We start from the raw sequence: 14484 nt of genomic DNA on the forward strand, positions 1-14484 counted from the left end.
TTCTGTATTTTGTTTTTTTAGTTATAGGGGTTTGTCAGTGCATTTTAGGAGACTAAATAGAAGCAGCAAAACATTCTAGTGGTGAGTGCAATTTTCCTCATCATTTTATAGAACTGTAAAGTTTTATTTGGGGGTATTAGTTTTAATATGACATAAATTTTAAATTGGAATTTCATAGTGCTCTGATGGCGCATGGGACTATTGTGTATTACTGTCTTTTTCTTTTTGATTGCACTTTTAAAACTCCTTTCCCATTCCACAATGACTAGAATTAGGAACCTGGTAAGTGTATATATGTGAGTGTGTGCTGTTGTTTTAGAAACCGCTTCTATGTTGTGGGTCCCTAACATTCTTTTCCTCTCAGTTGATCACAGTCTATCACTTAAGTTCAAGATTAGCATAATCAGCAAGATAGTCATGAGGTGTGCATTAAGTTAAAATTTTGTTTATTATGTATTACTTTCTAGTGAAATTTTCTTCTGTATATATTTTATTAAAGTTCAAGATAATCAGTCTTGTCTCATAAAGTTTGATTTCTGAAACATGATAAAAGTGTTAAGAACAATCTCTTATTCTAGCTTTCAGCAGTTAAATGAATCTTAACCTGAGGTCATAATTAGCATTCCTGACACTTGTTAATGTGCTGCGAGGTGCTTTAAAATGATAGCAGTAGTAGCCTCACAGTCCTTAATATCTTTGCTGCTGCACAGTGAAATTACATTAACATGTACAGTGTACTCCCATAGAGAGTCCGACTTCAAAAATATATTAGAATATGAGTATTTTGTTATTAAAATTAGTTAACTCTAATTTGTGAAAACAGATAATTTATCATGTTCAACTAGTATTGTGAATAAATTGCCTGTGAAATTACTAATAACCAATCACATCACAGCATCATTTTAGACATTTTAGACTGAAAAGCTGTTCGGTTCTATAATTGATAAAACCTTAGGAACCATCTCAGTTTCTGCCTCTTGACCTTAATTTAAAAGTACTTTATTGCTAAAAAATGCTAATCATGTGATCCTTTAGTAAGTTGTAATCTTTTACAGTAGTAACATCAAAGATCCCTGATCACAAGTCACCATAACAAATATGCTTCTTTTTTTTTTTCCTTTTTTTTTTTCTTTTGTTGGTACTTGCCTTCCTTTTCCATTGCAATATCTACTTCTTACTGCTTAGTAGCTGTTTATGCATATTCTGGAGAGTAATGTTTTATCAGTATTAAAGGATGAGTTTCATCTGTTTCTAATAAGTACCACTCTCAGAATATAATGAACTTAGACTTGGCCCTGGCTCTGAAAAAGGTTCAAACTTCCTGTACGTAGGATGATGGCAGAGCAGGGAAGTAAATAGCTATTACAATTACAGTCTCAGTTCAGTTCAGTCTCTCAGTCATGTTCGACTCTTTGTGATCCTGTGGACTGCAGCATGCCAGGCTTCCCTGTCCATCACCAACTCCCAGGGCTTGCTCAAACTGATGTCCAATCTCATGACTCTCATCCTCTGTTGTCCCTGTCTCCTCCTGCCTTCATTCTTTCCCAGCATCAGGATCTTTGTCAATATAACAGGTTATTAATTTGACATGTAAGAGATGCATAGCCTATGTGTCTTTAAACTGTATACACAGTCTAGTCTGCTGTGGCCCAGGAAAATGTTCAGAGCATGGTGACTAGATTTTCAGTTTCCAATTATATTCTTTCTTAACTTTTATCTGCATGATAATATTCCTAAGGTAGAGGTATTTTTACTGAATTCAAGCATATAAAGTCGCCACATGACAGACCAGTAAATCAAGAGTCGAGGAATAGTGAAAAGCCAGCAGACTTAAGAAGATGGAGGACTGATGTCCCAATGAACAATCTTACCCGAGTTAGGATTTAAGCCTGTTTAATGCTAACAGGGGCACCTACCGACCTGGGGAGTTCCTCTTTCAGTATCCTATCATTTTGCCTTTTCATACTGTTCATGGGGTTCTCAAGGCAAGAGTACTGAAGTGGTTTGCCATTCCCTTCTCCAGTGGGCCGCATTCTGTCAGACCTTTCCACCATGACCTATACGTCTTGGGTGGCCCCACACAGCATGGCTTAGTTTCAAAAAAGATCTTGACAACCCAGGTAATCACAATGGTGTGATCACTCACCTAGAGCCAGACATCCTGGAATGTGAAGTCAAGTGGGCCTTAGAAAGCGTCACTACGAACAAATAGAAAGTGTCACTACGAACAAAGCTAGTGGAGGTGATGGAATTCCAGTTGAGCTATTTCAAATCTTAAAAGATGATGCTGTGAAAGTGCTGCACTCAATATGCCAGCAAATTTGGAAAACTCAGCAGTGGCCACAGGACTGGAAAAGGTCAGTTTTCATTACAGTCCCTAAGAAAGGCAATCCCAAAGAATGCTCAAACTACCGCACAATTGCACTCATCTCACACGCTACTAAAGTAATGCTCAAAATTCTCCAAGCCAGGCTTCAGCAATTCGTGAACTGTGAACTTCCAGGTGTTCAAGCTGGTTTTAGAAAAGGCAGAGGAACCAGAGATCAAATTGCCAACATCCGCTGGATCATCGAAAAAGCAAGAGTTCCAGAAAAACATCTATTTCTGCTTTATTGAGTATGCCAAAGCCTTCGACTGTGTGGATCACAATAAACTGTGGAAAATTCTTCAAGAGATGGGAATACCAGACCACCTTACCTGCCTCTTGAGAAATCTGTATGCAGGTCAAGAAGCAACAGTTAGAATTGGATGTGGAACAATAGACTGGTTCCAAATAGGAAAAGGAGTACGTCAAGGCTGTATATTGTCATCCTGCTTATTTAACTTATATGCAGAGTACATCATGAGAAATGCTGGGCTGGAAGAAGCACAAGCTGGAATCAAGAATTCTGGGAGAAATATCAATAACCTCAGATATGCAGATGACACCACCCTTATGGCAGAAAGTGAAGAGGAACTAAAAAGCCTCTTGTTGAAAGTGAAAGAGGAGAGTGAAAAATTGGCTTAAAGCTCAACATTCAGAAAACTAAGATCATGGCATCCAGCCCCATCACTTCATGGCATATAGATGGGGAAACAGTGGAAACAGTGTCAGACTTTATTTTTGGGGGCTCCAAAATCACTGCAGATGGTGATTGCAGCCATGAAATTAGAAGATGCTTACTCCTTGGAAGGAAAGTTATGACCAACCTAGATAGCATATTAAAGAGCAGAGACATTACTTTGCCCACAAAGGTCCATCTAGTCAAGGCTATGGTTTTTCCAGTGTTCATGTGTGGATGTGAGAGTTGGATTGTGAAGAAAGCTGAGCGCTGAAGAATTGATGCTTTTGAACTGTGGTGTTGGAGAAGACTCTTGAGAGTCCCTTGGACTGCAAGGAGATCCAACCAGTCCATCCTAAAGGAGATCATTCCTGAATATTCATTGAAAGGACAGATGCTGAAGCTGAAACTCCAATACTTTGGCCACCTCATGCGAAGAGTTGACTCATTGGAAAAGACCCTGACGCTGGGAGGGATTGGGGGCAGTAAGAGAAGGGGATGACAGAGGATGAGATGGCTGGATGGCATCACTGACTTGATAGACATGAGTTTGGGTAAACTCTGGGAGTTGGTGATGGATAGGGAGGCCTGGCATGCTGCAATTCATGGGGTCGCAAAGAGTCAGACACGACTGAGCAACTGAACTGACTGAATGCTAACAGGGGAGTGAGGGTAGCTGGTTGTTGCAAATGTCTTGGTGCCGCAATTCTTTGTTTTTGCAGTAGCCACAAATCTGGTCACAATGTTCCTATAAACCCCCAACAAGACAAATTTTCTTCATTTTACATGTTTTTATCTCCATATGAATAGAAAAGTGCTGTCCTTTTAATGATCAAGCCTGGGGGGTGGTACCTTGAGAATGGGCTCTCATTTATATTTCAGGCTCATGTATCTAGGCAACATCTTTGTACAACAGTTCAGAGCCAGAATGACTAAGCACAGGTAATAAAGCACAAAGGTTAGAGCTAAAGGAGTAGATCCAGTGTGGAGTCAGGTCTGTTCTTTGTTACAGTGTCTTTGTGTTCCTTTCTACCTTCCCTTTTACAGTCTGCCTTCTACCACTTTATGAAAGTAAAGCAAACCTGTCATACTCCAGTTCTTACTGTGATATGTTACTTTGGGACATAAAAATATCTGGGGTACCAAGTCAGAGGGGCAATTTCAGAAAATTTTGCTCCAGGAGTGTTATCTGAGAGAACAAAACAAGAAAAATCAGATGGAGCAGCTTCTTATTTCATCCAGCTAACAGATGCTTGGCAGTACTGCCTTATCTTGCTTACAGTTAGAATTGAAAGTTAAAACGGTGATGATGGAGTCAAGTATTAACATATACTTATTTGAGTTGAAAATAATTGCTGATTGCTGTTTGTGATCAGATAGGTGCAAAGAAGTCGTTGTTACACACCTCTCTATTGATTTTGTACTTCTCCCCACTGGTGTTGCACCCTTTCCTCTGGCTGAAAAGACTTCTAAGAAATTTAAAGAGATTTAAAGGGCTAGCACCCTTTTTTCCCCTTCATTTTTGTTTTTTTCTCCCCCTTTTGGGAGCCAGACACTAAAGACATTCAAAAACAGCTCCATGTATGGAGGAAATTATAACGTGATTGCACATTCCCAAGGGAGAATTTCAGAAAAGACCTGAAAATACCTTGAGTTTACATCTCAGGTTGGTCATCAGCACAGAGATAACTTACAACAGTCCAAAACACAATAACAGTAACAAAAGAACAGCAAACCCTAGGGAGGAGGAGAATCTGATTTACAGAGTTACCAAATTACTAGGTTCACATGTCTAGTTTTCAACAACAAAAAAATCAAGTCATACAAAGAAATAGGAAAACTATGACCCATTCAAAGGAGAAAATTAAATAGAAACTGTTCCTGAATAAGACTTATGGTAGACTTGGTAGATAAAGACTTTAAAAGATGCTTAAATAAAATAAGATGTGGGAAAAGTAAAAAAAGATGTAAGAACAAAATGGGAATATCAGTAAAAAGATGGAAAACCAAAAGGAAATTCTGGATCTGTAAACTACAGTAACTGAAGTGAAAATTCACTAGAGTGATTGAAAGGCAGATTTGAGTAGGTAGAAGAATAAGTGAACTTGAAGACAGAACCCTGGAAATCACTGAGTTTGAGGAACAACAACAACAAAAAAGACCCAAGAAAAGTGAACAGAGCTTAAAGGACCTGTGAGTTATCGCCAAGTGGACCAACATACACTTTGTGGGAATCTGAGACGGTGGAGTGGGGAGAATGTTTTAAGAAATAATAACAAATTTGTTGAAAGACACAAATATAAACATTGATTAAGTTCATTGAACTCTAAGTGATGTAAAGAAGACCTCACCCCAAGACATGTTACAATCAGACTTGCAAAAGACAAAGAGCAAATATGGAAGTCAGCAAAAGAGAAGCCAGTCATTACGTACAAGGGATTCTCAGTAAGGTTATAAGCAGACTTCTTATTAGAAACTTTGGAGGTCAGTCAAGAATCCTGTATCTGGCGAAATGTCCTTAAAAAGTGAGGGGAAAATTAAGACATTTCCAAATAAACGGAAGCTGAGCTAATTATCACTAGATCTACCCTTCAGGAAATACTCATTCCTGCAGGGCGAAATGAAAGGACACTCAACAGTAATTCAAAGTCATGTCACAAAAGGAAGGTCTTAAATAAGGTAGACACATGGGCAGTTGTAAAAGTTACATTTATCATAACAGTGGATTGTAACTCCACTTTTTGTTTCTTGTACAATTTAATGTTAATGCATTAAAAAGAGCAATTATTAGTCTAAAAGCTATTAGTATTATAATTTTTGTTTGTAGCTTCCAATCTTGCTTTCTACATTATTTAGGAGCCTAGTAGATTTTAAAGAATCATTAGTTTGTGTTCTGGGGCACTCAGTGTATAAATATATATTTTTGTGACCAGTAACCAAAAGTGTTGGAAAAAATGTTATAAAAGCAGAGTTCTTGTATATTATTGAAGTTAAGCTGCTAGAGATTCAAATTAGAGTAGTATAACTTCAGATGCAATCTCCATGAAGCCACAGAGAAAATAACAATGAAATATACATGAGGATATTAGAAAGTGATACCAAAAAACCCAACTGAACACTAAAGACAATAATAATGCAGGAAGTGAGAGATTTAAAAAAAAAGCAAAGCATATTGAAAACAAATAGCAAAATGTGTTCTCCTTTATCAGTAATTACTTTTAATGTGAATGAATTAAACCCTGGAAAAGACGTGGATTGGCAGAATGGAGAAAACCACAGAATCCAGCTATATGATATCTACAGGTGACTCATTTTTGATTCAAAGATGCAAATAGGTTGAAAGTGAAAGTTTGGGAAAAGATATTCCATGGAATATAGTAAACAAAAGAGAGCAGAGATGGCTGTAGAAATATTAGACAAAAATATCAGACTTTAAGTTTTTTAAGTTTCCAATAGACAAAGGCAGTTAATACATATTAATAAAAGGTGTAGTACAGCAATAAGATATAACAATTAAAAACATTTGTACACCAAAGACAGAATATCAAAATATATGAAGCAAAAAAGCACATAATTGAAGTGAGAAATGAATAGTTCTACAGTAATATTTGGAGACTTCAGTATCCCACTCTCAGTAATGGATAAAACAACCAGAGAGAATATACATAAGAAAACAGGACTCAACACAATAAATGTACATTGAACACTCTACCTAATAACAACAACTCTGTTAAGTCTTAGTAGATTTTAAGAGAAAGATGTAGAAAACATCTTCTTCAGTTGTAAACAGTTGAGGTTAGATATCTAATAGAAGTAAAACTGGAAACAGCATTTTTTTTTTTAATTAAACAGTGTACTGTTAACCAGTGGATCAGTGAAGAAATTTAATTTTTCGAGAACATCAAAAGGAATATTTAGGAATTAACTTAACCAAGGAGGAAGAAGACTTGTATAGTGAAAATTTCAAAACATTATTGCAAGAAATTTAAGATACATAAGCAAATGGAAACACATCCAATATTCAAAGATTGGAAGACTTAATCTATTTTTCTTTTTTGGAAGACTTAATCTTACTAAGATGTCATTACAACCCAAAACATACTCAATGCAATCCTTATCAAAATACTGATGATACATTTTTTGCAGAAATAGAAAATCCCACTCTAAAATTCACATGGAATCTTAAAGGACACCATATAGCCAAAATAATCTTGAACAGGAACAAAGCTGGGGGACTCACACTTCCTGATTTCTAAACTTACTACAAAGGTATAGTAATCAAAACAGGTTGGCACTGGAATGAAGACAGAAATAAGCCCTTGCCTACTTGGTGAGGTGATTTTTGTCAAGGATGCTAAGACCATTCAGTATGGATAGAACTGTCTTTCAGCAAATGGGACTGGGAAAACTGGATATCCACATGCGAAAGAATGAAGTTGGACCTTCACCTAACACTATATGCAAAGTCAAAACGGAAAGAGCTTCATGACACTGGATTTTGCAATGATACCTTGCATATGACACCAAAGACACAGACAACGAGGGAAAAAACAGACAAACTGAAGTTCATTAAAGATTTAAAATTTGGAAATTAAAAGGTAAAAACTTTCAGTTACGAAATCAGTCCTTGGTGTGAAATGTACAGTGTGGACTATGGTCAATAGTTTAGTAATATCTTTGTATTGGATCTCTTGGAAATGTATAAAAATGTCAGGTCACTATGTTGCGTATCAGAAACTAACGTAGTGTTTTAGGTAAGTTACACTTCAGAATCAAGCTCATAGAAAAAGAGATCAGATTTGTTAATACTAGAGATGGGGATCAGGAGAGGGGAGTTGATGAAGGCAGTCAAAAGGCACAAATATCCAGGTTTTAGTGCTGGGGATGTAATGTATAATATGATGAAGATAGTTAACACTGCTGTACATTATATATGAAAGTTTTTAAGGGCAAATTCTGAGTTCTCATCACAAGGAAAAAAGTTTTTTTCTATTTTTAAAATTTTGTATCTATATGAGGTAATGCATGTTCACTAAACTTACTGTGGTAATTATTCATGATGTATATCAAATCATGCTGTACACTTAAAGTTATAGCACTTGTATCAGTTATATCTCAATAAAACTGGGGCAAAAAATTAAAGAAAAAATTTTTTCTATCCATTAGAGACTCTTAAAATACATTCAAAAAAATTTTTGTGTACTCTAAGAAAGACACTCAACAGAAAAGACAATCCACAGAATGGGAGAAAACAATTGCAAATCATATATCTGATAAAAGATTAATATCTACATAGAGAACTCTTATCTATATATTATTTACTCTTATCTGTATATTAATATATAGATATGTTAATATCTATATAGAGAACTCTTAAAACTCAACAGCCAAAACCAAACAGCTGAATTTAAAAATGGACAGTGGATTTGAATGGACATTTCTCCAAAGAGATATAAATGGTCAATAAACACATAAAAAGAGGCTCAATATATGGTATAATATGGGTAAACTACGGGGACATGATGCTGAGTGAAATAAACTAGTCACGATAGGACAAATACTGTATAATTCCATTTCTATGAGATACTTAGTGTTGTCAGACTCACATACATAGAGCATAAAACAGTTGTTGTCAAGACCTGGTGAGAGGGGACAGTGGAATGTTATTCTTTCATAGGTATAGAGTTTCATTTTTTAAGATGAAAAAACCTATGGGCATGGTGGTGGTGATAGCGTCACAACATTCTCTGTGTGCAGGTATGCGAATGCATGCACTCAGTAGTGTCTGACTCTGAGACTGCATGGACTGTAGCTTGCCAGGCTCCTCTGTACAAGGGTTTCTCCAGGCAAGAATACTGGAGTGGGTTGCCATTTCCTATTCCAGGGGATCTTTCTGACCTAGGGATTGACCCCCCCCATCTCTTGCATCTCCTGCATTAGCAGGCAGATTACCACTAGCGCCACCAGGAGAGACCACTGAATCGAACATTTAAAAATAGTGAAGATAGTAAAATTTGTTATATGTATTTTACCACAATACAAGTGAGCTAAGTGAGATTGAAAGTGAAAGTGAGTGAGAGTAAACATAGTAAATAATAGCTTCTTGTCTCTTGAGGGAGAACTTGATTTTTGAAAGCAGCTATAAGTTATGTGGAGCTTGGTTATTATTTGGAGGGTTAAACTTGTTATTAACATTTTTGATTGAGAACAAGATTTAAAAAAGAAAACTTAGTAGTAGTAATTTTTGGATGGCCAGTAATTTTTTAAGATAATTTTATGCTTTAATTGTAGAGTTGCAAACATAGTACCCTGCATTTGTTTGTCATTTCTTACTCTCTTACAGTCTGTGACAGTTCCTTAATCTTTTCTTGTGTTTTCTGACGTTGACACTTCTGATCGAGTTGGTCAAATGTAATTTATTTAGAATGTCCTTCAATTCGGGGTTTGATGATTTCTCTTGATTAGATTGAGGATATGCGTTATAGGTTACCACAGAGGTGAGGTGCCTTTCTCAGTACATCTTAACATGGAGTGTGTGATGTTCGTATGCATTACTAGTGATGTTAACCTTGATGATTTGGCTCAGATGTTGTCTGCTAAGATCCTATACTATAAATTTTCTATTTTTTTCCTTTGTAATTACTAAATATTTTGGGAGAGATACTCTGAGATTGTGTTTAAACTTCTACCCACTGATTTTAGCATCCATTTTTCTTGCCTGTGGCAGTTATTTATTGTGGAGCTCTAATGGTGATTTTTATATTTGCCTCATTCTTTCCACATTTATTAACTGGAATTTTTTTTGGTAGGAGGAGTTGTTCCTTTATTCTCCTTACAGATTTCTTAGTCAAGCTTAGTCAAGATCCGATTGAATTTTATCAATGTATTCCAATTTGAGGGGGAAGGGTAGGTGGTTCTTTTGTAAGTTAAGGGCTGAATAGAATCTATAAGCTCAGTTCTCTGTTTTGTGCTTTATAGCATTTTGCTTTTTAAAGTTTACTTTTCTGTGGTTCTTATTATTATTTTTAAATATTTATTTTATTATTTATTTGGCTGTACCAGGTCTTAGTTGTGACAGGCAGGATTGTTGATCTTTGTTGTGGCATGCAGGATCTTTAGTTGTGGCATGTGGGATTTTTGTAGTTGCAGCAATTGAACTTAGTTGTGGGACGTGGGATCTAGTTCCCTGACCAGGGATTGAGCCCCAGCCCCCTGCAGTGGGATCCTAGAATCATAGCCACTGAACCACCATGGAAGCCTCTTATTTTTTTTGTCTTTGAAGTAATTTTTTTATGTGAAAACGCATATAACTATTGAGATGATTTTTCTGATTTCAAATATTGCAAGTCATAAGTTAGGGGGAACATAGTAAAATTGTATTTTGTGTTAATATATGGTTTTAAATTTTATAATTTCTGTAACTCGATTAGAATGAAAGCATACCTTTAACTTTTTTTTCCCTCTCTTTCTTAGGCTTGAAAAGGAATATACTACAATAAAAACTAAAGAAATGGAAGAACAAGTTGAAATTAAAGTAAGCATCTTAGGACTTTTAAAAGTACTGAACATAATTTGATTGAAGTCAGTTATTTGGCAATATATGTTAGGTTATGTTGACCTATGTTGATATATTGTAGATTTAATGATGGTGTTTGTTTTATTTATTGATAAATTTACCATCCCACTAGGTTATAGTTAAAAATAGACATTTCAGAAAATAATGTGACTGAAGTGGTTTTCATTCTAATATGGAAGAAAGCAGCTTTTCCTTTTTCTGGATTTATTGGCAGGTCATCAGGAGAAAATACTTCTTTGGGGGAAAAATAATTATCATTCCTTTTAAGCATGTTTTAAAAAGTTACAGAGAAGATAATCTATAACATGCTGAGACTAAAAGCAGTATAGTTTAGGGGAGACCAAATAGAGGAGATTATTGTATTAGAAATAATTTTGGCTGCTTTAGAGAAGCAGAAAGCTTTGACTAATTCAATCTTCCAATCTCTAAGCAAAGGTTATATTTTAATTACTGTTCAGAGAAACAGGTAGATTTTCAATCTGAAGGACATGTAAATTCACATGTGTATCTTAAAATTGTTTGTATCCCTGTAGGCTAGAAATTGTTGAGGATCCTTTAGCATTGTGTAAGCTGGGTGTTAAGGAAAATTAAATTGGCTCTTATGCTGATATTTCAAGATGGGGATAATGAATGGAACTCAGTGACTGGCTGATCCAATTTCTTACCTTTTATTTTCTCCCTAATTCCTGCAAAAGAAAAAGAAAAAGAAAATTTATTGAATGACTCTACTTTAAAAAAAAAAACAACAACACAGCTGTATGTTTGAATGTGTCTGATTTTTTACTTGGACCTAGCAAGACATTTGATGAACATCTTATTTACAGTTCACTAGCCATGTGTTAATTCAACCTTGCTATAAAATAAAACTTCATTACTCACATCCTACAGGCCCTTTTTACTAAGGAATGAGTTCTGCTAAATTGCTACTCTTTCTTACCATAATCCTGCTCATAAGCTTCCTGGAACACAATCTCTTCCCTCATCAACTCTGTCTCTCTTTTATTTCCATTTCTATCACCTACTCACTATCTATTGGAAATAGATACTTCTAAATTTTTCAGAGAGAGAGAGAGGAAGAGAGACAAAGAAAAGACCCCTGTGGATTTTTTTCCTCTTTTTTTTTTAAAAAAAAAGTCTGTCATCCAACTCCTGCTCTACTATTTGCTTTTCTTTTAGGTTCCATGAGTAAGAGTAATATTAATTCATACCCTCCACTTCAACCTACCGAAAGTAAAAAGTACGTCATCCTGATGACTGGGGCGAGACCATGGGTTATTCGGAACTGCAAATCAAGAATCTGAGGATGGGGAAACCATCCTGTTCATTTCATCATGCTTTGTTGTTGCAAAAAAAAAAAAAACAAAAAACAAAAAAAAACACCTCAGTTCTATGAACAATCCTTGCTCTTGAAGAAGTTTTTTTTCTAAGATTAAGTCACATATGTAGGAATATCAAAAGGCCTTTTCAAAAAGATCTAGCAGACTTTAGCCTATATTTGCAGTTTTTTTTTTTCAAATTTTTATTTTTGGGTAAAGTAATAGTTGACATACCTCACAAAATACTTTAAAATATGTTTTAGGCAAAGCAGATGGCTTTTATAAAGTTGTTTATAGAGAAGAATCTGGGGAAAAAATGTTTAAAAAGTTAGTGGAATGCATTGGGTAAATAAATGCTGATTTCAAAGATAGTTCCTTTTATAAAATCTTGTTTCCACTTAGTTCTTTTTTATTCTTATACTATTTTCTTTCCTTTCCTCATTCCTCCTGTCCCTTAAAGGACACAGCCAAAACAATTTTTGTATAACTGTACTTTTTAAACTTTGTTTGCACATGTCTGATTTTTAAGTTGGATCTGGCAATTATTCTCAGTCATAATCAGAAGACCACCTTATTTACAGTTAATTAACCATGTATTCTTGGAGCCTTTCTTATCAATAGGTAATGCCACTTCTTTATTCACATTCCCTTCCCCTCCCACAAGGTCCCTTTTACAAGGGAATTGATTCTGTTAAACTAGTACTTTCTTGCTTTGGTTCTTAAAAGCCTTTGGGAGATAATCTTATATTGTTCTTTTCACAAATAGTATGATGATAATTATGTGATTTTTTTTTTGCATTTTATTGTAGTTTGTGGATATTGTATTTTTTTTGCTTGTTTATTTTAAATTGGAGGATAATTGTTTTACAATGTTGTGTTGATTTCTGCTGTACAGCAGCATGAATCAGTCATAAGTAAACATGTGTTTCCTCCCTGGTGAACCTCCCCCGACTCCATCCGACCCCTCGAAGTTGTCACAGAGCACTTGGTTGGCTCCCTCCTGTTACACAGCAGCTTCCCACTAGCTATCTGTCTTACATACAGTAATGTATATGTTTCAGTGCGACTCTTTCAGTTTGTCCCACCCTCTCCTTCCTCCACTGTCCACAAGTCTGTTCTCTATGTCTGTGTCACCATTGTTGCCCTGCAAATAGGTTTACAGTACCATTCTTCTAGATTCCATATATATGTGTTAATACACGATGTTTGTTTTTCTCTTTTTGACTTACTTCACTCTGTGTAAAAGGCTCTAGCTTCATCCACCTCAGTTCAACTGACTCAAATTCGTTCCTTTTTATGGCTGAGTAATATTCCATTGTATATATGTACCACAACTTTTTTTATCCATTCATCTGCCAGTGGACACATAGGTTGCTTCCATATCCTGACTATTGTAAATGTTAATCTCCAAAACACACAAGCAGCTCATTGCAGCTCAATAGTTGAAAAGCAAAAAAATCCAGTCAAAAAATGGGCTGCAGACCTAAACAGACATTTCTCCAAAGAAAACATATAAATGGCCAGCAAACGCATGAAAAGATGCTCAACATGGCTCATTATTAGAGAAATACAAATAAAAACTACAATGAGGTATCATCCCACACTGGTCTGAAGTGCCGTCATCAAAAAATTTGCAAACAGTAAATGCTGAAGCAGATGTGGAGTAAAGGAAACCCTCTTGCACCATTGATGGGAATATAAATTGATATAGCCACTATAGACAGCATAGAGTTTCCTTAAAAAACTAGGAATGAAAGTACCATATTACCCAGCAATCCCATTTCTAGGCATATACTCTGAGAAAACCATAATTCATAAACACATGTACTCCAGTGTTCATTGCAGCACTATTTACAATAGCCAGGACATGGAAGCAACTTTGATGTCTATCAGCAGATAGGTGGATAAAGAAGTTGTGATGATATTTTGATATAGAAGTAAAAGATCATTCTTTGATGTTATGACATATGTTTAAGGTTTGACCTTCAGGTCAATAACTTTTATGCTAAGAATTCTATCTGTTAGCTTCTTGATCAAGAAGGTGACTTTCAAGTATTTTCCATTGTTTCTCTGAAAGTGTTATAGGAAGATTTTGTTAATAATGATTTCATATGGTGAATTTTACATTTTACCATGTGAAATTTTTTGTTAATAGAAACACCTTTGTCAGTATCTTCTTCCAATCTCTTATGTTCTACCCGAGGGGGAGGAGGTAAGACATACTAAAATTCTAGCTTATGTGGGGATAAACCACAGATCTTTAAAAATGAAGAGCCTTTATCCCCTGCTGTATTTAAAATAGACCTATGAATTTATGTTTAAATTTGTGCTTTTGGGCATAGAGATTTAAGTCCTGTGAAGAGGAGTTAGAAATTCTGACTGGTTATTAGTCAGATTTGGATATTTTTTACTTAAAAAATTATGAGATATTCCAGATATGCTGAAAACTAGAGCATATATATATAAAATATATTTTTATACATATATAAAACATCTGTTTTCACTGCCTGACATAAATAATACAAACATGACAAGTGTTATTTAAGTCATT

General features: G+C 35.4%; 1 protein-coding gene across 8 annotated transcripts in view; it reads left to right on the forward strand.

The window, feature by feature from the left end:
* EVI5 (ecotropic viral integration site 5) overlaps positions 1-14484 on the forward strand; it is a 227002-nt gene that overhangs the window by 92312 nt on the left and 120206 nt on the right. For all 8 annotated transcript variants that reach the window (XM_043460636.1, XM_043460635.1, XM_043460632.1 and 5 more), the window contains exon 10: positions 10515-10575. In XM_043460636.1, coding sequence (XP_043316571.1) covers positions 10515-10575 — 61 coding nt within the window. The remainder of the gene's footprint in view (positions 1-10514; positions 10576-14484) is intronic.

Source organism: Cervus canadensis, chromosome 2 (genome assembly GCF_019320065.1).
Source record: "Cervus canadensis isolate Bull #8, Minnesota chromosome 2, ASM1932006v1, whole genome shotgun sequence".
Taxonomy (NCBI): domain Eukaryota; kingdom Metazoa; phylum Chordata; class Mammalia; order Artiodactyla; family Cervidae; genus Cervus; species Cervus canadensis.